This window comes from Nothoprocta perdicaria, unplaced genomic scaffold (assembly GCF_003342845.1).
Source record: "Nothoprocta perdicaria isolate Ctin4 unplaced genomic scaffold, notPer1 scaffold_111, whole genome shotgun sequence".
Lineage (NCBI taxonomy): Eukaryota > Metazoa > Chordata > Aves > Tinamiformes > Tinamidae > Nothoprocta > Nothoprocta perdicaria.
The window spans coordinates 1,948,659-1,973,186 of NW_020454217.1; the positions used below are offsets into that span (position 1 = coordinate 1,948,659).

General features: G+C 39.2%; 1 protein-coding gene across 3 annotated transcripts; it reads right to left on the reverse strand.

The window, feature by feature from the left end:
- Positions 1–23,946, reverse strand: MARCH5 (membrane associated ring-CH-type finger 5). 3 transcript variants are annotated; one of them, XM_026051296.1, is made up of 6 exons: positions 23,898–23,946; positions 9,067–9,269; positions 6,366–6,496; positions 3,856–4,039; positions 3,269–3,435; positions 1–2,236 (listed from the first exon to the last, which is right to left on the reverse strand). In XM_026051296.1, exons 1-6 carry the CDS (start codon positions 23,939–23,941, stop codon positions 2,120–2,122), a joined length of 846 nt encoding a protein of 281 aa, XP_025907081.1. In that variant the 5' UTR covers positions 23,942–23,946; the 3' UTR covers positions 1–2,119. The 3 variants fall into 3 exon arrangements, with proteins under 3 accessions (XP_025907081.1, XP_025907092.1, XP_025907070.1); XM_026051307.1 differs by lacking the exon at positions 23,898–23,946 and adding an exon at positions 13,359–13,459 and having other exon boundaries at positions 6,366–6,466; XM_026051285.1 differs by lacking the exon at positions 23,898–23,946 and adding an exon at positions 13,359–13,459.
- Between the last annotated feature and the right edge of the window lie 582 nt (positions 23,947–24,528).

Below are 24,528 nucleotides of genomic sequence, written 5' to 3' on the forward strand. Positions count from 1 at the left end.
CCTAATTCAACATGACTATAGTCTGCAATACTAAAAACAAGATTTACAACATAGTAATCAAAGAAATGACCTTCTGTCGCCCAGTTAAATTGTTTTATAATTCATACAGTGTTTTTGCAATTATATTTTACAATAGCTTCAATTTTCAGAGAAGACAATGAGCTTTTCAATTGAACAAGTTTCAAAACCACTAATTTGCATCATTCAATTCTTCATGAGACTTTAAAAAACAGTAATAAATTGGTTGGAAATATATACAGTGAAGACCACTGAAAAGATGTTCTCCAAATGAGGAATTCTGTAAGAAAAATGTATTACATTGTTTTAAGACTATCTTACAGAAAGCAGCAACTTTCTGAGGTTGCTGCTGTATATTTAAAGATTTAATATAAAAGTCAGCCCACTCTAAGACAAATATAATCAGCAGACCTACAAGATTATAGTAATTCTTCAGTTATAGCAAGAACCTCAAAGTATTTGATATGAATGTATTATTCGCAATACCTGTCATTTTGAATACTAGTTGGCAATTATATACATTTTTATACAATTCTAAAATATTACATTGCAGTATTTAAGATAAACATACCATAGAAAAGGTACCATATTTTGAATGTCACTAACATACATTATTGCAATCAAATATGAAGCCCACTCTGTATTTACGTCTTTTCTGCTGAAGAGCCAGGTTTGTTTATAGATACTCCCACTACAATACAGTTTTTCCCTTTCCCTGTGCATCTGACATCCTACCATGAACAAGAAAAAAAGAACCTGGAGAAAAACAACAAAGAGGTGGTAAAACGAGGACTTCAAGTATTAAAAACTAGGTTAAGTCTGGTCTGACAAATAGCTATATTAACGCTTGTCAAAATTTAGCTTCTTGTAGTTTATTTCTGTTGAAGTTAAGTTTATAAATATGTCAAATAACTGAAGTGCTAATGTCTTCCTCAGCAGGCTACTCCGCACATATTGTAACAGTAAAGCTTACTGTATAAATAAATTAACTTAGGTTATCACACACTTAATATCCATCCCTTACAGAAAGGAGCCAGGCTGCTGCCTTCCACCATCCAAGCCCCAGGAATGGGCCCCGCTCCGATGGGAACCCCGGAGCGCAGCCCCCCCTTCAGCCAAGGCTCCTGGCCTGGTTTCCTCCCAGGGGAGCTGCCGGGGAAAGGCCAGTCCTGATGCAGAGCTGAGCGGGGTCTGTCAGTTTAAACATTGCTTTAATGTCCAATGTTGTTTGCTCACATTTCTGCTATTTTTACTTGTGCAGATACTTACCCAATCAAAAGGAACAGCAGATACACTTGAAATTACAGAACAACTGTTCTAAAACCAAACTAATTACAAACCAAGTGGCTGAAACTGACTGCTCCTTCTAATTTATGTGAATGGAAAAACAATGTTATCTAGTACCAGGTACAAAACAGCAAAAGTGCCACGAGAAGTAACACTAGGCACTGCTTAAGAAACACCTGGACAGTAATAATCACCTACAAGCCATGCTCATTTTAAAACCTAGTACTTTGGTGGCTAAAGTTGACACATATACGGGTCCTCTAGAAAGTGATCCATCATCTGCCTCTGCTCTGTCTTCTCACTGTCTTACACTCCCTGTTTCACATCAAGAGAAAGAAAAAGGAAACCTTTATTGGCCAGTAAAGCCACAATCACTTCTCCTTGGTAATGACTCATATTTCCTTTCAAAAAATCCCCATCTCAAGTGAGGAACTGGATTTGCCTGGGTATGGAAACACAGTATAGGAAAGGCATTTGGACATGCCAACGTTTTTAATTAGCTACACAGTTTAAAATATTTTGTTCTCTGCAGTTGATGCTTTTTCTTTTCATTCAGCATTTTGGCTCAAAGAAAGCAATTCAGAAGCCTCTTGCCCAACAGAAATACCCCCAAATAATGAAAACAAGTCACATTCTTAGGTTCAGTGGTTGCTGAAAGATTTTACCCTGCCACAAGACAGTGCTTTATTTTAAAAGGAAAAAAAAAATACGAGCAGCAAGTTATCACAATTCTCCACTACTGTGCAATAATGATGGAATCAACACAACAAGGAAGTCTCTCAGATGAATCTGTACAACTTCAGACGTCCCAGCCTTATGCTCCTTCTTGCTCAGGATAATTTAGAATTTTGCGGTGAGCTTGGCGCAAATATTGCTGCTGTTTGAAGTAAACTTTAAAAGCTCCTTTTATAGCAACAAAAGCAATTCCACCCTGAAAGAAAAGGAGATTTTGAAAACCTGCAGAGTTTAGTATCATATCATTGCAAAATATCTTTTTAAATAGAGACTTCTGGCAAAAGACTGTTTATTTTCTGATCAAATAGCGTTTCTTTTGAAGTCAAGCTAATTAGGACAATTCCAAATGAGCATCACAGGCGTAACATTTTCTGTCACAATGCAGTATTACTGAGGTTCATGTTACATAAAGCGATTACATACAGAGTCTATAAATCTTTTTGAAAGCTTCTATTTGCTCGGCAGTTTGACAAATATTCTAAAAAGTCAAAATCTATCCTATTTGAGGAACAAAAGTAAAATGCGGGGATCTATTTGTTCTTCTTCCCTTCTCTGAACAAATATTATACAAGACAAAATATTAGTTACCATTTCCACAGTCAGACTGGCAAAGTCCACTTGCCAAAGGCAAGCGTGGGGCGAGATCAAAACCTGCCTTTGTAAACCAGGAGGCCTTTTTAGAAAGGTTGCACCCTCATCCAGGAATTTCCAAACCCGACCAGATGCTAGGAGTCGGTTCTCCTTTAGCCCACACCGACGGCCACAGGCGCCTCCTCACTCTTCCCTTGCATTCAGGTTCCCCAAAAAGCTCCTTTTTCCCCTCTTTATTAAAAGAAATAAGGGGATGCTTTCAGAGACTTCGCACTCAGAAGCTAATACCAAAAGGCTAACGTACAAACCCTGAGCATTCCCTTGCGCTGACTGTTCTTAAAAGACACCAGTTTCTCACCTTCATTCTCACCATTAGATCACTGGTAAGATCTGACTAGCACCAGCTGCAGGTTTCTACCCTGCCTAGAACTGAGATCAGTTTCTGTGATAGCAGGTCGGTCTCACATACACAACACGATGCCTGTCCACTGCCAAGATCCTACCATAAAAAATGCTGTTCAGTTCTAGTGCAGTTGATGCTCCATTTCCTTAACACCCACCCACAACTTACCTTCACATTCCTATAATATTATTACAGCCTTATGAAACTTATGAAACAAGCAATACCAAATCTTACCAAGATTGTCCTTTGTAAATTTGAGTTAACGCTGCTGAACATCAGTTTGCCAACTATCGTGGCGATGGTTGGGAAAACGAGCGCTCCGCAGAGGATACGAGTAGCAGAGACGTGATCCGCGAGCGGGTTGGCCTCCGCTGGAATACGAGGGACGGGGCATCCAATGCCTGGAGGGACGAGCAGGAGGAAAAGAGGGATTCGTTACAGAGGCACTGCTGCCAACAGCTCACAGAAAGCTGCACGAAAACCTGCCTTTGCCTCTGCCACAAACAGAGCACAGGACACACCAAGAAAACTGGCTTTGCTCTCTATTTTTTAATTAGTGACCCTCTCCTTAGCAAATATTTTATTTCCATTCAATTGTCCTCCTTTCGAGTTTCAAAGTAGCAGCCAGGTGCAGGGAGGAGGGCAAAGGGCTGAGGCCCTTAACTGAAACCCTGTTTACCCTCTGCTCCTCCTCCAGCCAGGTACTGCATGCGCACAATCCAAGCAGAGACAAGATATGACCCCTACTTAGCAGGGCTGAAAACTACTTGTCTGCACCCAGCTCCTGAAGGCACAAGCTCCGACTTGTTTCATCCCATTACCTGGAAAGATGCTGTTCAAAATCTGTAGTTTATTAGAGTATTTGCGCCACAGTCTGAGCACGTAGTCTTCCCATCGAATCATCTTGCCCAATATTAGCATGACTGGGATGGTGGGAAGTCCAATCAGAAGAAATAAAGGATCAGCTCTCTCCATGACATCGAGACCTTCTTTATGACCCACAACCTGGAAAACAGACAAGAAGTTGACTGGGTAACTGACAAATGCCGCTGAGTTCACAAGCAGAGACCACACTGCTCGAGCACCTGGTTTGACTGGGACTGGCCACGCATTTTTACTTTAAAGTACATATATATGAAATATAAAAATAAGGTCTTCCAAAATGTCTAGGAAAACATACGAGTGTAGAATGATTAAGCCTAATCCTACAATCAAAATCAGATGTAACTATTTAAAAAATTAATTGATAGCAATCATCTCAAAACATTGTACATCAAGAACAATTCAATCTATTTTATAATAGTAGATGCAGAAATTGCAGCATTAAGAACTATTAGTTCTCGAAATCATGCAAAAGTGGTACGTTATTTTTCACTCTAGCTGAAGTAACTGCATATCTTTATTTGCACCTTATTTTCAAACAGTTAGTTCTGTTTTAAAGGAAATATTAGACTAGGTCATTATTGAAGCAACAAAGACTGGCATAATAAAAATCTGCTGGCATAATAAAAATCAGAATTTGTTCTTTGAAACACACATATATTAACTACTTCCAAAGGAAGCTCTTTTTCCCTCTCTCCTAAAGGGAACACATTTCTCACTTGATCTGAAGTGCAGCAGGCCTGTAGGAAGCCAAACCAACTATTAGACTAACTTCTCTTTGTCTTTTCTTCAGAAATGAGGCAAGTTTGAAGAGGGAAAAAATCTAATACTTCAGAAAAGCAGAGAAGTTACAGCTGGATTCAAGTACATAGCTATTATATAAAGTCTCAAAGTCAGTCTGATAATCCAAGGAAAAAATAAATAACACAATGGTAGATTTCCTCCAGCTTTGTCTCAAGATAAGAATTACTAAATGTTAACAGGAATTTAGTTCCTGTTAAGCGTTTCTGGAGGAAATAGTCTCTCATGACGTTTCTCATAGGCCTCTAGAAAGACCAAACCCATTAAAAGTGTAATTATTGCATTTGTCAGGCACTGGGCTTCCTGATGTCTCTTTTATTGCTGTTTATCCAGATATGGAAAAATTGGCAGAGTCTTCCCTTGCAGGAGATGTCAAAACCATGTGACAATAGGAAAAAGCAAACAAAACCAGAGAGACAGACACACACACAGTACTTGGTAGCAGGAATAGGTGGGACTGGGAGAAAGAAGGTACAGGCTGAAAACACTGTGGTCTGGCATCTACTTTAGCCTTGTTTTGAAAAAACTTTCCATCTCTTCTTCTAAAACGGGAAGCCGTTTTTTAACCACAGTTTCAACAAATAGGAATAACTGATGTTGTGGTTGCCAAAAGATTATTCCTTCGGGCTTAGCCTACCACTGCAGCCACAACGCCCATTTCTTGTTTTGTCGTTCTCTGTTTGAAGCTTAAGAATTGCTTTTGTGCTTCTCTGGTCCTTCAACCAAGGAAAGTCATGAAGGTCCCTACAGAAGAGGTTCAGTAGAGCAGCGAGCAAGTAGATCAAGATTTGCTAAATTCTGCATTTACTGCAATGTTCCTGTAAGAGCCACAACAAGAACAAAAAGCAAAGAAGACTCCTATGTATGTAATTTGGAGAATCACCCACTGGAAGGGAGGAGGCATTAAATGTCATTATCTGATTTTTATGCAGCCTGTTGACATGGGCCACGTTACCATCAGAGAGACTGCAGCAGCTCAGCTGGCCTCCACTTCAACTGGTTATCGCCACACGCATTTCTGCTCCAAGGACATGTGCCAACAGAACCATGTGGCACAAAATCTTATGACAGTGACAGGTAGGAGTAAATGGGTAGACCATACAATTCAAGAGAAGAAAGAGCTCCTATGTGACTTGAAACCATGCAGGTTAAAGTACTTAACCATTAATACACAGCATTTTGCATTTGTTGTTTTTGCATGAGTTACACAATTCAGAGCATACAAGTCTTCTCCACAAGAAGAAAACAAAACTGGTAAGCTCATGAAAAATTCACTATATCTCAAATGTTTGAGCATTAGCATCAACTTTTTATTTCCTTAGGTAAACAAGAGATGGATCTTATGCCAAATGTGAACAATGAGACACCCTTGGTTGAAGGCCAGGCATTAATAGCGGAGTTTGCCAGCTTATTACTGCTGCTGGCTGTGCTGTGCACAGTAATGAGCTTCATTAGCTGTAGCCCTATGCTTGATCAGTTAAAAGTAAAAAGCTTTCTATCTGCCTAGCTGGCAAATTTGTTAACTGCACTGCAAAGGCTAAGAGCAGCTAAAGCACAGGTTAAACTAGGAAGAAGGCTTTTAATAGATTAAAAAGAAAGAAAAAACCTGTTTTCCAGAAATGGTAGGATTTGGAGAATATATGTGTACCTGCATCACTGTCACAGCTCCATAGGTAACAGCTGTCCAGTAGATAGAGCCCACCATTATTCCAGCTGCAGCAAACGGACATGCCTTTGAGATCAGCCGATCTGCAAGATCCAAAACGTAAACAACTGGACCTATGATAAAGAGAAGTAAAGTTTCAAGATGTGTATAGAAACATCCTGAAGCAAGCTCTCAGCACACATTGCTGCCAAGAAAGCGTAAACGTGGCAAAACAGGAGCCTGACAGCCCACGTGTGCTGTTCACGTGAGAACAGGCAGGTAAAAAGCTACTGGGCTAAACTCCTCACTTGCTTCCACCTCTCATTCCATTCACTGCAACATCCTTCAGAGAGAAACATGCTGGTTACAGCACTGAGGCTGCACTGGGGCTTTACTGCGTACATGTGTAGCCAGAAGGGGCCTAATCAGGCTAATCCTAGTAAATTCATTTGTTCTAGAAAGAGATGTTAAGTTTTCACCCTCCTGAAAAATTAGCTAAAAAAACAATATATTTTCATGTTTTATAACAAATACCTTAACTATTCCATACCCGAATGGAAAATAAACAAGTACGGTTGATAACTTAGTGTCTTGCCACGGTGCCGCAAACACGGTTCTACATAAAGACTGTCTTTGAGCCAATTTGCACTACAGGTCTTGTCTAATTTTTTTTTCTTCCCCTGCTAAAATCATTAATGAAAATTCTTCTAAAAAATCAGTATTACTTTTCTGTAAAGTACTCTCCATTTTTCATTTTTAAAAAGGACAGTACAGCATTTAACATTTAATGTAAACAGTAGTGGTGACATCCAGACACTTTATACAAGGATTGCAGCAAACTGATATTTGTGCAAATACCATAGTGCAGAGGGTACAATTTAAAAACATCTATATAAGTGATATGTAATCTTGACAAAAGTAATGCAAATTGAGTAAATTATGTATCCCACTGTGCTAAGCAGCCCTAAACAGCTTAGACACTTTTTCAACACAATCTCTATTCCAACTCTGCTGCATCTTCCAGTTTTTACCCTACTATTCATGTATTTTGGTTGCCTTTCTGTGCCTCTTCTAGTGTTATGTGTATTCCTTGTTTTAGTTGAAGCTCTAGCTTTAAGGGTTGGCAGCATCTTCCTTGATGGCTTGCAAGACAGTAAGCATCTCACCAGCTCTTGCCTTCCAATATAACTAACAAAGCTTAATTATATAGATAATTCATTCTCAAGTATCCTATCACGTTTCCAAAGAGGGAACATTTTAATAAAAAAAATAAAAAAGAACAGACTGTTCAACTGTTATTTGACTTTCCAGACTTATCTAACAGTATGTGGAAGGTGGCACCAAGGTCATAACTGCACATACTAAGTGCACAGGAGTTTGCACATCCTGAAGGGTTCTCACAGGCACTGAAAGTAAGCTGGAAAACTGTTTGGAAAACTCACTCACCCTTACAGGAAAACTGACTTAAGGACTGCTATATAAGTATCTTATTAGTAAGTTAACATGTTTTATATTTTTAGTATCATCAATTTACTGTATCATTTTCTTTACCATGCCTCAGCATGCTCCACCCTGTCGATATGTTCACCCATACCAAATTTCCTGTCCTCATAATTGAGTCAGGCCATTTATTAACAAAGGGGCTCTGTTTCTAAGAGCTACTACCACAAGGTATTTTCAATCACTATGTTAAAACTGACTGGAAAATGACAAGCTGTAAAGTGTTGTCTTTGAAATTCCCTAAAATTTACTCGCTATACAGCACTTTAAGTGCTAATTTAATCAAAATTTAAGTTTGCAGCTATAGCAGTTGCAGAAAGAGCTTCACAGGATAAGCAAACACAGAACTGATGTAAAGGTGAATCAGGAACAACAGAATCAGATGGGAACAGACAAATTCATCTTTACAGTATTTTGTTTATGTGTAAGATATTCTAGGTGTTAAATTGGCAGTTATTTCATCTTATATGCAAGAAAGGAGAATAACAGTACAGTTTACTCGGCTACATTTTTTTTCTTGACCTAATCAATACCCTCTTGTAGAAAATATGGATGAATTGCAGCCCCGCTCTGGAAAAATGGCAACCACTGCTATTTTAAAAATATTTGAGATATACTGTGCAGGGTCTTCCTTGCATCTCATCTAAGTAGATTCTGCAAGAATCTCTCCAGCTTCTCTTTCACCTTGACAAAGCAACCTAGAACACTGCCTAACAACCAAATACAAATATTCTTACGTCTTCAATCTAGAACAATATTCACTCTTGAATACTTCCTAAGCAGAATGAAAATATGGTTTCAGGTAATGCATCATCTTGCTCAGCAAGGTTCCTTCCCTTAAATTTCCTTTGATAACAGTTTCTCTGCAGGCTCAATAAATCTGGCAGGTTTTAATGTGCTAATGTGTCAATTGCTGAAAGTCCCTCTTTGCTCAGCAAGGAAAAAAAGAATCACATTAATCCTAAGTTTAAATAGGTCAATCACTTAAGACTTATCAATAGACCTAACTAGGGAAACAATCTTTACGATATAATTAACTAAGGCAACACAGATGTGTGCAGAACAAATTGTTTCTGCTTGGGGAGCAGAATGAAAACAATTTCAACGGAACTGACAAAAAAAAGGAAAGAAAAAAAATACAGGAACCATACAAAGAAATAGCTCGTTATATTTTTGTTTGAAATTGAAGTGGTCCATTTCTTACCTAGCTTTGGAAATACTATTAAATATTCTGCATTGCACTGAGGACAAGCAACTCTAGCAGTACTGTTTCCTCTCTGCTTTTCATCCACCCAGCGCTGTAGACAAGTCTGATGAACCCATTTCGTGGATCCCCTGCACCTGCAAGGTCTCACCCACTCCGCTGTCCGATCATCCTCATCGGTAGCAAAGCAAACCCAGCAGCTTCTGTAATCACAGGAAGAGGAGGAAAAGTCATTTATATTTGCTCCTGCTTTTAATCCTACTTTTAAGCATTTAAAATAAAGTTTCACAAGTAAAGACGTTTACAAAACCTGCACCTAGACAGGATTATGCTTCTTCATTTATTCTTAACCACCACAAATACTCTGTACCACAATCTAGTTTGGGTGTGTTATCATCTTAGACAAGTAAGCAGCTGTTTCTAATGTATTTTGAATTACTAACTAAAATTTATAAGGTAAATAACAGAGATTACAGTATTCAGTCTCTGAATAATTCAATGTATAAGTCTTCATGTTAAAATATTGATATTATATGAATATTGATATTAAAATAAAATTATAAAGTATTTCCAAGACATTATTCTTCTTCACTACAGAAAGTTCTGTTCTTTAATTTTTATAACCAGATAGTTCTTCAAAGTATTTGAGTTTAATTTATTACTCAATAAATCCCTTAGGAAAGGGAGAAATGCCAGCGTGAGAGGCTACATGACCTGGAGAGAGCTAATGCTAAGAATGCCCTGAGAGCTACTCCGAGCATTAGGGCAGGTTGCTGGAGACTTTTCCAGCTTACAAAAGAAAGCGAAACATGCATCAAAACTAGCAAAATACCAAATACACGGCCACAACAATTATTTATTTTTACAGTGAAATAACATCTACGAACTTCCATAACTTTCATACTGAATTGTGAAGTTGAGATTAAACTAGTATCTAATGACTAATGACCTTCTTGCAAAGCTAATCTACTTCATTTTAAGAAGTTTTATATGAATAATTCATAGTTACCTTTTTATAAAAGCACATTCCAAAAGCATCCCTACCATCTAACTACCAAGGTAGTCTCAGAGATCATCTTGTAAACAGTTTTGCGGAACTATTTTCATGTTGCTGTTTTGTTCCCACAACTTGAGAAATGTGATTAACATGAAACAGTAAAAGGCTTCTCATGTGCAACTACTAACAGATGGCAATTCAGAGAGCACCAGCAAATTTCACAGCTTTTTATTATCAAACAAAAGAACGTTAAGATTCACAAAGAGTGATCACAATTGTCATTTCTCCATGAAAACGTGTTACAATGGCTAATGATGCCTTTTCCTCTCCCTCCCCTGGCATTTGTTGACAGTTATTAGCCTTCCTCCTGTGCCTTAAGTGCTCCCCTACCATGAAATTTTGCCCTTGTTTCGGCTTCTCAGCTCCTCCTCACTCTTATTCCCTCTCCTCCATATTTTTGTTCCTGCCCTCCTGCAAGCCACTTCTAACCTCTGCCAGCACCGGGGAGAACAAAGTGCAGTTCAGAAACGTGTGCCAGTTTGTCACACGCTGCCTTGAGCTGTGACTAAACAGAGGCATATTCACTGCAGACCAGATCACCAAACTTAACCTGACAAATTTCTACTCAGCTTTACGTGTGCTAGAGATTTTCCCTCTCCCTTTCTACCCCCTTTAAAAACAACAACATTGCAAACCTGGCAGACCTTAGAAGGAAATGACATGCACAGCAGGAGACCAACATCAGACCAGACCCTCCCAAAGCAACAGTTGCCTCTACTTTCCTCCTTTGAAAGCTCTCAAACTTGAGCTGCATCAGTTTGTCTTCAGGGCGGCTATTCATTTTGCAGCCTAACTTCTTGAATCAAAACTGCAATTTGTTCCATTCATCTTAATACTAATGTGCAGCTGATGTCTGACTTTTTTTTTATTTAAAAAAAAATTTAATTAAAAGAAAAAAAGAGGAAGAACAAACAAACAAAAACCACCCCAGAGAATTCTGACGGGAGGCACTCCTGTGATACCATATATTCTTTTTACTTTCACAGTACCTGGATGCCCACATTGCAGTCCTAAAAGGACGGACCTGTTAACCCTTCTAAGCAGGAAGAAAAACAGATCAGGCACAACTGGTGAGAAACTGGATGAAAATGCCAAGACCACCCTTCAACGCACATTTTTTATGAAGCAAGGCAGACAGCTTCATTGACTGCGCTAGACCAGGGACTTCTCGAGGGGCTGAAGTTCTAAGCAGGTTTGTTAAATTTCTGCTTGCATTAAAGGAAAAAACATTTCCTGGAAGAAAAAACAATGTAACACAATGCTACTGATGATCCTTCTTTATACAGTTTTGTTGTTGGCTACCTTCAGAGAAAAATTTCACTGCAACGTCTCTAAATTTGCAATTTAGCCTTTTTTTTAAAAGCAACAACAATAGCAACAAAAAATATTAAGGTCTTCACAATAGAGCTTGTCAGATCTGTGGGCTGCGCTAAGATGTGATGGCACCCAGCCTCTAAATCTAGAATCTATTCTAGAGTCTCTTCTAATTGCATTGGTTTTAAGCATGAGCACAGTCCTGCCACATTACAACTTTACTGAATTAGTCCATGAAAGCTCTGCAGACTAAATTCTGTGCAATTTTTTTGTTAAGGTTTAAAAACAAACAAAAACACATCTTTTCTTTCATCTAATCTCCTGCCAGGCAACTCCAGCTATATTTGAAAGCCAGACAGAGCCATGAAGAGAATAACAAAATCCTTTATGGACTTACACCTTTAGCACGTCATGAATAATGAACAGCTAATTGCTTGTATTCTGTCATCAGCTTTATCGCTTTCTATTGACAGCGGCTGTAGCAGAAAGAGCTAAATAAAACCATTTCAAAACAAGTATCTTGGCTCTTGCCAGATTTTCCATTTTCTTGTACTGAATAAAATATGACCTTGATTCTTACTACTGAATCAGGTTGCTACTCAGATAACCTGAAATAGAAAAGGCTGACAAGGTAGAACAAAGCGTTGTTTGATAGAAACTCAAACCTCTTTCCTTGATGACTTTCTACAGAGCCAAATCAATAACACTAATGTATTTTTCCACATTTTCTTGGCAAAAAAGAAAAAAAAAGAAATATCATTACTTCAGCCTTGAACGTATTTTAACTGCCTTTTAAATTCAGCTCACTAGCATCTAAAGCTCTCCAATCTCAAAAATTCTATTCTCACTCCAAGAATAACTCATTTAGTGCATCCGCTTCACTCGACCACACATAAACTTTTTCAGGACACTGTGTGTGTTAAGAACGAAGTGTACGCGGCAGAAGCTGCATTAACACTGAAGATCCCACATTCCAAATGTTACATGACTAATCAAAAAAGCTTGTCCTAATATCAAGTCAAGGCCTGCCTAAAAACAGATTGCTCCAAATTACAAGTTCTTCATCCCTAAGGAAGTCGTACACTCTTAGTTCCTGAACACCATCAGGATGCATCAGTACCAACAAGCTTCACTAGAGGCAGGCAGTGTGCTGCTTTAGGCATTTAAACTCTTTCTCAAGGTTATTTCTTCTCTCCAAGCAGTCTCAGATGAGAGACGAGATGGGTGGGAGCAGAATTCCTTGCAGCACAGCTTAATTTTCAAGACAAAAGGGTTTTCAGATCTTTAATGCCCTATCAGCATGGTTCACAATTGTGTTCGCAACAATTAAGGGAAGATGACTAACGGCATTTGGACAGCACTGCTATGGTGCAGTGCTGCAAGAGATGAGGCAAAATACCTTGGATGTTTTTCCAGTGCTGAGGGCCACAGATGTATGTACTGCAAGTAAAGACACAGAACTTCTCCTCTGGGAAAAAATTGCTTTTTGCAATACCTAGCACTTCATAACCATGAGAACTGCAGATCTGAATATGCAAGAAGTCCTCTAGAACTATGAGCCAAGAAGCTTTTTTACTCCAATTACAGATCCTTTGAAAGATGAAAACAGTATCTTTTATAGAAACCTTTTCTGCATTTCAATTACATAATATATAATATGTGATATATAATTGTATATATAATTCTGTCAGCACAGCAGGAATTTGCTGGTAGTGAAGTATCTTTTTTTTTTTTTTTTTTTGCTAGGTAGTAACTGATTTAATACCTTAATGCAATTAAATTTCATATCTGAAAGGAAAGAAAAAGCGGGGAAAAAAAAAAAAAAAGGAGTACAACTGTTACCAATGACAGCATGGCAAGCCAATGCAGTGCAGCATGAAAGTACATCTTGGAAGAAATGACCTGAAAACCATTTCAATACCTCGCCATGGAAAAGGACTGTTCCAAAGGATGACCCACCAACCGGCTGTTTGGAAGAGCACAAATCTTCATGGGTGTCTGTGATAAAGTGTTTTATGCGCTGTCTCTGCTAACAGATAAAATATCATTGATGAAAAACAGTAATAAATTTCCATTAAATATGCCAACATCACAGAAGTCATATGCAAGTGGGAAGACTGGAGCATCAGAAGATCAGGAAAGTTACCTAGCAAAAGACAACACAGGTTAGCTGCTTTGGAGCTATTAAGGATTTTATGATGAGAAAATAGCAACTTCCCCTCTGAGAAAATGTAAGGAGGAAAATGCTTCACTGCAAATGCTACTGCTTTTTTACCTCCTCTTCCAGCATAGGAATGATTCTGCAGGAGAAAGCGTCTCATGCAGGAGGGCCAGTTTCTGGTCACAAGGGACCACGAGTGTCGCCTGCATGTTCCTGATAAAGGCTGTGAAGAAGGGAACACTACCTCACATGGCATCCCTGTGCTGAAAGATAAGGGTTCAGCCGCAAAAATCTAAGGCAACAAGGCGAGCTCAATAACAGATTGCATATAGTTCCTGCCCAGCACACCAGTTAGCAGATGAAGCCAGCACCTTTCAGGAATATACAGCAAGCACCACTATTTCTCCAGCATTTGCCCTGATTATCACTCACAGCATAAAATACTTCATCTTCAACACAAGGGGTCTATTAAATCCCTAAAAAAAGGTCCTAATACTGTCCTAGTGGTGGGAATTCCCCACTCCCCTCCTGCAAAAAGCAAGGGGAGATCACTGTAAAGCTGGCAGTCTCAGAGGATGTTTCATCATGATTTCTGGGTATCCTTTTTAAAGCAGCTTGATATGGCAGCCATATGCTAGACTGGATCGTTACACTAGAAAATGTGCTGTCTCCTTGAAAGGAAGTCTTAAAGGGAAGTTTCTGTAGCTAATATGACCCAATCCCCAATTCTCAGCAGCAGCTGACAGAAATCTAGAAACAACAGGAATCTAGTCTTGACTATACAAGTAGTGCTTTCATCAAAAGCATCAGGAAAAGGTCAAAAAAAAAGAAAATATGGGGTGAGCATATGGCCACACCACGCAAGAGCTCTGAACTCCAAACTAGGTATTTGTCAAGATATTAAACAACTCGAGCCATGAACAACTAAAAGGCAGTAAGCAGACAATCATCAAAAGCATAAGCAAAACATGGAAAACAGAAAGGGTACAAGAAGGATCTGGTGATTACCAAAAGTTGCTGATATATAAACTCAACTTTAGTTCCAAGTAAGGAGAAATAGTCTGAGCTTGAGCTGACTGCACTATATAAAGGCAGACGTGAATAAAGGACAGCTCAGAGGATCTTGTTGGCAACTTTATAGCGTGTGGATAAAATCAAATGCTTGAGTGTCAGCCACTGTCCATCCTGCTGTACCCGACCAGCCCAAGGCTTTATGTGCTGCAGGGCCATGTTCAGCCTAGGTATAGACACATAAATGTGTACATACAAAGACACACCTACGCAGTCTTCGGTGATCAGATACAAACAGAGTCATTTAACACACATTAGCCGCTGATATAAGATGGCAGGCTGCATATGAAAGTTGATCCTGGTCTTCCTTTAAACTCTCCCAGAGAAGAGGAAAAAAACAAAATAAACTACTAGACCTTTCCTTGCAAAAACTAGAACTCTGCTAGAAGCTGCAGCCACCCAACTCTGCTCCTAATTAGGAAGGTGACATTTTAGACTTCTTAATAAAGCAAATAAAATATTTTTTTTTTCTTCACAGCAATTAACCTACTCAAATATACAGAAAAAATAATCAGTGTGACAGTAACGCACACTACCTAACTAAATTAATAGTATTTTAAACACTATTATAGCTTTGAAGTTTTGAGATTGTTTTCTTATGTTTGTACCCTGCAAGACAATGCATGCTTAAGCTAGATCTGCTACTGCTCCATTAAAATGAATTCATAGTAGAAATTAAAAACAAACAGAAAAAAAACACTTTTTTCACAGTTTCAATGAACAATTACCATTAATGATTTTAGCAGTATAAAAGAGCCGTATCATCTAATGCTGTATAGATGATTTTTAACACATCTTTCCAGTTAACTTCTCCTCCATGCTATGGTTTTGCATTGTAATTTCAGTATTCTTCTTTAATATCCACTGAAGAAAGAAACTTAATTTACCTCTTATTTCAATAGTGAAGAATGAGAACGACACACTAGCTGCTTCATCTGCTCTCAGGAAAAAAGATAACACTCTTAACAAATCTAATGCAGAACTTTAAGATAAATTAAATATTCCGTAAACTGAAAGATAACAATGCACAGTTTGCCAAGGCTTGAATTTAGGGTTCTATTTTCTCTTGCAACTAATGACATCATTAACACTGATGACTTATAATGATTTTTATGCTGGAATAATTATTCTCAGGATGATTCTTCTAAGCACACCCACATCCTCTGTCTGCCCTTCTAAACTGCCACTATGATTCATGCTCCACTGACATACACTGACTTGGGAAAGCTGTTCAATCCCCAGCTAAGATTACATAGAAATATATGAACTAATTAGAACAAACAGTTGCAGATATTAGTAGGAGAAAAGAAAGAGAGATGCATGTTTTTATTTTCAATGATTTGAAAAAAATAACAAGTTCCAGGATTTTTCCATTTTGTTGTTAACGGATAGTAGAGAAACTAGTCCAACCACAGTGATTTTCCAGAAAGCTACCAGCTTTCCCAACCTTTATCTGCCCAATTGCCCAACACTTCAATCACACACAAAGTTTTATTTCAGCACATGCACACACACAGCCCTGGGCTGTCAAAGCAAAGCACATTAGCAAAACCCTGCCAAGCTGCCAGGCTGAAAAAGACCCTTTACTTTTGCCCCTCTGCATATTAGAAATTCCCCACAGATTGAGATACAACATAGTCAAGCCCTTTCCAAGTTCTCACTGCATTTAGTTCTTAGCTTGTCAAAGACAAGATGGACTTGTCAGAGGAAAGAGGAGAAAACAACCAACAAAACCAGAATATCAGTAAAGCCCCATACGTTACATTTGAATTATGAACAAAACAAATTGTCATGACTTTTTTTTTTTTTTTAAGGCATAGACCTTTTGAAAAGGCCTCAAAATTCACTGTTCTGAAAGACTTTAATATTATCATACTCTCCCATTTTTCCAAAGGGAAAGACTAAGGAATCACCAAAGTATTAAATAAAAACTTTGCTGTTACATACATTTGTTTTATTTCTTAAAGGGGATAACAAAGAAAAAATCCAGAGCTGTTCTAAAACACTTAATTAGGTAAAGCTGTAAAACTACTGCTCAAATATGATAAAAAATTATAATCATAATTAGCACCTTGGAACACAACTCTAATAATTTAAAATACTGAGCGTCAGCTAGAGGGCAGCAGCACTTGACTACTCTAGTGAGACTCAGGAAGAAATCTAAGTGACTAACTACAGTAAAAAGCACCCCCAACCACATACACAAATTACTTCCCAAACTGAAATACGGTTTGAAAGTTATTTGAAAAGGGAAGCTGAACAAATAATATCTATGCATAGAAAAGACTGAAGAATTCTCATAGCAGTAAGTCGATTCCTTAAACTTTTTTTTAATAATACAGACAGCATGCTAAATAAGGAAAACAAATTGCCTTAGCAGGGTTTGACAAAAATAGTGGTACTCATTAATCTAGAAAGCAATAGAGGACTTAGGACAACTAGCAAATTTCATTTTAGAGAGCATTTTAAAATTACTTCCTTGGATGTTCCCTTAAACACTTTTCTTATGTTTCAGTAATAATTTGCCTGCACTATTCCCAGTATTGTACTGGAATGTGAAGAAGTTGCCTGGAAGCTCCAATGATGAGACAATAAACGAAAACCAGAAGAAAACTCTCCAAGTCTTGCTCCTTGCAATGTCTAGCTGCAGAACAGCACAGTGTCAAAGCATAACAGAAGAAGTGCAAGGCTGGATCAGCGAGAATCCATACCCAGGTATTTACCCTGGCTGAAGAAAAAAAAGCACTTAGGACATTTAAGACACTTCAAGAACCCCAGGTGGCAAGAAGGCTACACATGTTCATTGGTAACATGACCTGTTAGTACGGCAGAACATCTCCTGTTTTTGAGTGGCTAGAGTGCCTGACTTGTGCACAAATACGAGATTATTTAAAGAAGAATGGATTAGTACTTGAGGCTGTAAGAACAATTCTTCCTTCTAGCAATACTGCCAGATTGAGTAAAAGGAAAACGGTACCATTCCTTAGGAACATACTATCTGTATTTCATTACGTGTTAAGCTTTACTTTTTGACCGTTTCTGTGGTTACCAACAGCTCAAATATACCTGCCGGATAACAGAAATAATCATATCTATCAAAAACTTCAATCTGAAGCCTCCTTGAAAAAACATCTTTAGCTATACCCTTGATCATAGTTATCATGACCTGAATTCTACTGTATTTGGGAAGGAAAAAAATATATCAAGAGCACATGAGTCATTGTTTTCAGTAGCTCAGTCAATATCCTCTGCAGTTAGACAGAACATAGTAACACTTAAACAACGCCAATGTTAGGAAAAAAATGTTAGAAAAAATAAAGAAATAAAGAACAATGTACATAAAATCATTTCTTTGGCTGTCCTTGTAATTCTAAATAAAGAGAGTTGAATAGAGGATAGAGGAAGGTTCACGTGACAAATATCAATGTACACAATAGAAAAATCAGTCTGAAGCTCTAAAATACTGGAAGCTCTTTCTTAGTTGAAAAAAAGATTCAGAGTATGATAAGATGCTCTGCTAACACACTGTTATAAACTTAATTATACACTCAAGAGGTTCCCCAGACCATATTTCACAGAAAAGAACCTTTCAACATTATAGAATTGTAACCTATCAACATTACAGCTTATCATAATAGCATAATAAAGATGTTTACAACAAACTGGTTCCTTGGTAATGCTGCTCATGGGCCAAGGTTAAGTATTACTGCCCAATTACTTCATTGCTGTGTCAGAATTGTGCTATTAGCTACGTCACTTGATTAGCAATATCAATTTCCCCCCATCAATAACCAAGATGATTGATCCACATATCACAGCAAGAGTTAAACTGAGTTAAGGGAATTTAACTAGAACCTTTATTTCTTCAAATTCTGTGCCAAGGAATAACAAACATTAAAGTATCTCCTATCTCTTTTGCGGGATTTACTTTTCCACAACAGAAGGTTAGCCTTTACTTCCCAGCCTCCTTAAACAAGCACTAAACATACTTATACTTTCAGAGAACAGCATCAGAATATTTTAAGTTGCTGTTTTACACTAGAATGTTAAATGCAGCTGCTGGTCTTTAAAAATAAAGACAGACAATTAGTTTCCACTAATCAAGCATTAAACTATTTGAATTTGAGCATTTGGGAACGAAGGGAAGAGAGTTGCACCAGAAAATGCAATGGTATTTGTGATATGCATTACAAAGTAGTTGACAGATGTTACAAACATCAGAAGCAGCATACATGCAGAAGGCAGCAGTTTTGAGCTGCCTAAAGCTGTACCCATCTGCTCCTATGACATTAAACATTAAACTGCTTCTATGACAAGCAAAAGCTAAAAGCCCAAAATAACCAAGTTGAATTTCATTCAAAGAGTGGGTATTACATGAACTCAGATTCCTGCAGCATCTCTTCAGTATCACACAGGTAATTTTAAAACGTAAATTAATCTTCAGGTTAAAATCTATTAACATTGACTCAAACATTTAAGAACCCAAAACTTAAGGCTATTAGCTTTCTTAGCACTTAGATAAAATAATCATATAAGAAATAAGAATTTTAACTTTTTTGTACATACACCTACATGGTTAAACCTATCTTACAGGATAAGCCATTTGTTCATTTTGTTCTTTCTATAAAAATAGGAAGAAAAATAGGAAGTGCAGTCCTAAAGCTGCAGGAATTTGCAGGGAAGAGTCCAAAGCAAGCAAATTGCTTTGAATTCAGAGTTTATATAACAGAGATGATTCTTCAACTTGATTCTCAATGTGCAATTTTTTTAATACAAAATTTTAAATAAAGCAAAAAAAACATAAAGCACTCCATCGGGGCATTAATAGCTAAAGAGCAGCAAAAATAACCATCCAAATTTGGCAAGTAGTGAAAATTAGGAAGGCTGGGCAGTCCATATAAATGTGAACAGGACTTCAAGATGCCTGATCACAGCATTAAGTGACTCTCCTCTGCTCTCAGCAGAGACGACCCTGCATGACTCACCAGCAGAACAATCACAAGCACTCAGCACATGGCTTGCTGTAATTATATCCTACACAGAAGGGTAACTGAATTAGTCCAATATAAAATATCCACTTCTAAACAAAGTATTCAGATCCCAGGAGCAGCCATTTAAAATGAGATAAACACAAAAGCCAGCTACGTGAGATACATTATGGTTTCTCAATACTCAATTCTTGAAATACAGAAGGTATTGTTCATGATAAAGTCTAAGCAAGAAACAAAGCAACTAGCAGAGAAGTTAAAACAGCAGCAAGAACAGAGAGTCAGGAATAAAGTGTAGCTAAGCTTGCCTGTGCTAAGAGAAACCTTGTCCAAGGCAGGGATAACCCTGTTTTTCTCCCTGCATCAACTTCACTTTCCTACCAGCTAAGAGTAGAAGCCCATTTCCTTTCTAGCAGACATGAGCCCAGAACAGCCCGTCCTCTATGGATGTGGTCATTTCTTTCCAAGTGTGTAGATCCTACTCTAAAGGAAGAACAGAAAGTCACATACTTCTAAAGGCTCAAAGGCATCAGCTGAAAGCCATGGCAAGTCCTCTTCCAACAACAATCTTAACCTCTGTTACACTGGTTGTATTGTGTGGGAAGTTAATCAATTCCTTGGGGCAGGGCAGTGAAGGGAGGCAAACCTGATCCACCAAAGCAGAATAAATAATTTGAAAACAAACAAACGAAAAAGAACCCAAAACAAACAAAAAACCTTACACAAAGCCTGTTCTTCAAAGTGCTTTCCTTGGTTTATTCTGCATCTCTTACGTGGTTGAGCTCCACTCTTATTAGAGTTTTATTGAGGGGTCAATGTTGGCCAGTGAGACAACTAACAGCACACAAAATCCATCAGCAGTGTAGGGAGTTATGAATAAAGGCTTCAAATCTAGAATGGAGGGCCACACTGCACTAGCTACACTAATTACATTGCCAGGTTTGCAGCCTAAAGGTCTCAATCTTAACCCATGACTTGAAGCATCGAACAGTTAATAGTACGAATAAATCCCAATCAATGCTCACACTTTAGAAAAGGCCAAGGACAAAATTCAAACCAAAACAACTACCCAGATGCTAACTGGAATAAGATGAACAGCTGAATGAGATGCATAAAGGCATTGCATATGTAATAGCAGTAATAAGCACCACAGAATCAGACCACAAGTTCTGAAAACTTAAAAACACACAGATTTGTTTTTATTTGTTGTTGCTGTTGGTTTATTTTTTTCAACTTTTGAGTCTCATTGCTAGCATCTTTCTGACAAATCCATGCTCTGGCAAAACAAGAAACTTAGCTGCAACAGTATTCTCCTCTTGAAAGGATAAGTAATTTCTTAAACCAGATGCAATGCTGAATTTATTTTAATTGTGTGAGAAGGCTATTCACAATTCCAGTTGAATTGTCTCCTTTAAAAAAGGAAGGATAACATGGGTACATGTTAGCATTGACACACCAAGCAAGGCAGAAATAGTCCATGACAGAGAGGAAAAAGGTGGTGTGTGATTAAATATTCATTTATGGAAGACAGCAAATTGATCATTTTCAAACCAGAAAATAAATTAGAGGTAATAGAGATGACACATTTATGATAAATCTAATGATCTTAAAACAGAAAACAAAACACTGACTTCTTCCACTATATTACTGTATTAATCAAATATTTACACCATGTAGGCGTTATACCAGTATGCAGCACTCAGAGCTAACATGCAAACTGCAGGTTGACAGAATGGTCTTGCCACTGCCTTCATTTAAGGTTATTAAAAATGAACTTTTCAAATGCTGCCACTTCAAAAAGCAACAATCCAACTAAAACACATACACACAAAAAGCTGCATATCAAAACAAACATGAGGAAAGAAGAACTATCAGCAGTTCTGGCAATCCCCAACTCAAGTGTTCTGAGAGAAGGCCTAGTGCAACAGCATCACAGGCAACCAAGGCCCTGGCAATAACATGCAGGGTACAACAGAGAACTATAAAATGGCAAACTGATAGGATGTAGCTATTACCATTAAAGAAAAAGTAAAATGCATAATCTCTGCTTTAAAAATATGACTAGGGCAACAGGAAAGTCAATTTGCATTTGAAAAGTTCTTTACAGTTCTTTACCCTTTTATTAATAACGTGTTATTTCCATACTGAAATTGCATAATGACAATAAAGTAAGAAAGAACATAAATGATGTGAAAGAATGAGGAATGCTAAGCAACAATTTTGAAATGTTATTAAAATACTTTACACTGAAGCAATCCAAATATTTTCAACTTAAAAAAAAAAACCACAGAAGTGTGCTTCTACACAAAAGAAGTACACTTCTGTGTGCTTTTAGAGGTCTCTTGCTTCAAAATCCTTCTACTGATATTGGGCTGTACTCTAAATTAAAATTCTAAATAGTTGGCTTCTTACCACTCTGTTCTCTACTTCCCATGCTACTGTTGCTAAAGTCTCTTAAACTGAGCCCAATGAATATGAAAGCTCTAGTCCTTCTTTTCGTAACTTCCTTAATGTGTAAAGTTTATTTTTTATTATTATTTATTATTATTATTATTATTTCTTCTACTATTCTTGCTGCCCAGGAAGCAGGGCTCTCTTTCTAACTGTTGCATATTATCAACTCTGTTGATCTTCCTTTACTGGAAAATATCTTTGAAAAGGGCTAGATATGTGCACAGTAGTTTTTGCAAAGCTGAAAGAAAGGATTAAGAATATCAATCACATATCTAAGAATTAAAGGACAGTAAACTGGTTTGGCCGCTACTTAATAAAATATGGAAACTTTTCTAACTAGTTGTACCAAGTTTCCATTTTTTTTTTATTAACTAGTCTTTCGTGATAACTTTTAACTAAACCTTTAACTTTAATAACTGATAACTTTAATAACTGATAACCTTTAACTAAACGCCCCACATAATATTCCACAATTTTTTTTAATACAATTTGCTGCAACAATGTCAATAGTAATCCTTTTCTCTTCAAGGATATACAAAAAATGCCAAAAAAGACAGATTTTTTGCAGGCTCTTGCATGACACAGCCCCAAACACTGCCACAAGCACCAGAAAAAGGCTTCTATTTTACAAATTAATGCCAATCAAGTTGGATCTATTTGCAGTCTGCACAACACCATCTCACAAATAGTTTCAATGGGATTAACTAAGGACTTCAAGACATGATACTAAGCAGTGAGACATTCACTCGAAATACTGTGACTTTCTAGGCCTCTGAAAAAATGTGCATCGTGAAGAGTACAAACTTCAGAAGAAAGATGAGAATGTTAGCTGCAGAGAAGCTGATTCTCTTCCTGATCTTTTTTATTAAAAAAACTTCCTCCATAACAATGCTACCATCCTCCACCCACCTCATGCCCTGTATTCCTTACGTTCAGAGGAGATATGCCAGGCTAAACATTTTCCTGATAGTATCTCTAAAAACCCATCTTCTTATTGTTTCTTCTTGCAAAAGACATTCATAGTCTCCTGAATGCTATCCTCCTTGACAGGTGTCAATCTAGATTACCCATTTTTCATCACTTCAGTGTTTCCAAAATAATCAGCTTTCTCTTTCTCCTTCCCCTTAACTCTTTTATTCTCTATCTACATCAAATTGAAATTCCTCATCCTCAAGGCTGTCTGTAGCTCTACCCCTGCCTCACACAGTTTACCTCACTATCAGTTGCCTGATGAGAGTTTCTATTTCACTAAATCCTCTTTCCTTAGAGATGACCTGAAAAGAAGGAAAAACGTGGGGGTTTTTGCTTCCTTGTGATGAAAGCCTGGTAGGTTCATCAGGAGAGGTTCATCAGTTCGTGTCAGGCCCCTGCCTTCTGCAATCCCTCCTGCAATAAGGCCCATCACACCTCCTGCAATAACACACCATCCACGCTTATTCATTGTTTATGGGGCTGGGCTTTAAGTGCTTCACGGTTAACTCGAATCACCAGTCCCCAGTAGAAGAGACCAAAGTGCTGCATATTCGCAGAAAAGCATAAAGGGTAAGTGTAGTAAAGAGGATCTAAACATCAGCCCTTGTCTACATTTAAGGCGCAATAGCTTTGCTTCGAATGCAGCTGTTTTTGTCTTTAGGTCGCACCCCAAAGGGCGCTCACAGGATTTGCTGGAGCCCCCGACCTTCCCAGCGCGGTCACGGCTGCGCAGGGGGCAGCGCGGCCGCGTTACCCCGCGCTGCCCCCCCGCGCTCCCGGGAGGCCCGAGCGGAGTCGCCCGCGCCGCCCCTACCTGTCCATGGTCTGCGGCAGCGCCAGGCCCGTCTCCTCGGACATGGCTGCGGCCAGGCCGCGCTTCCGCGGCGGCGGGAGGAGGAGCGGGCCTCGCCGCGGCGCCGGCGGAGGGGGGCGGCGCCGGGGAAGCGGCGGCGCGGCCGCCTTCCCGCGGCCGCCCCTCCCTGCGCGGGAGGGCGGGGACGAGCGGGGGCCGCTCGCCCGGGCGGCTCCGGACGGGGCCGCTCTGGGCCGCGACCGTTGGCGGGTTCCGGGAGGGGGGGAGGCGACCGTGGCTCCTCTGTGAGGTAAGAGCCGAGCGGCGGCCGCGGCGCCGCCCACTCACCGCGCTGCGCCTGCGCCAAGCACGAGCCGCGGCGCGCGCGGCGCGCTGGGAAATGTAGTCCCGCCGCCTAAAGGCGCTAAAGGTCCCCTGGGGAGAGACCCCTTCTCCCCTTCCCCGTTCTCCTCCGCGGCTGCTGCGTCCCCCCCGCCCGGCGCTCCCTATGCTGCTCCTCGCCGCCGAGTAGGCGCTGCCGGCGCCGCGCGCGCGGGGCAGGTACGGGCGGCGCGGCGCGGGGCGGGGCGGAAGGTGACCCCGGCTCGGCAACCCCAGCTGGGCGGCGGCGCGACCGTTGCCCTGCGTGGCC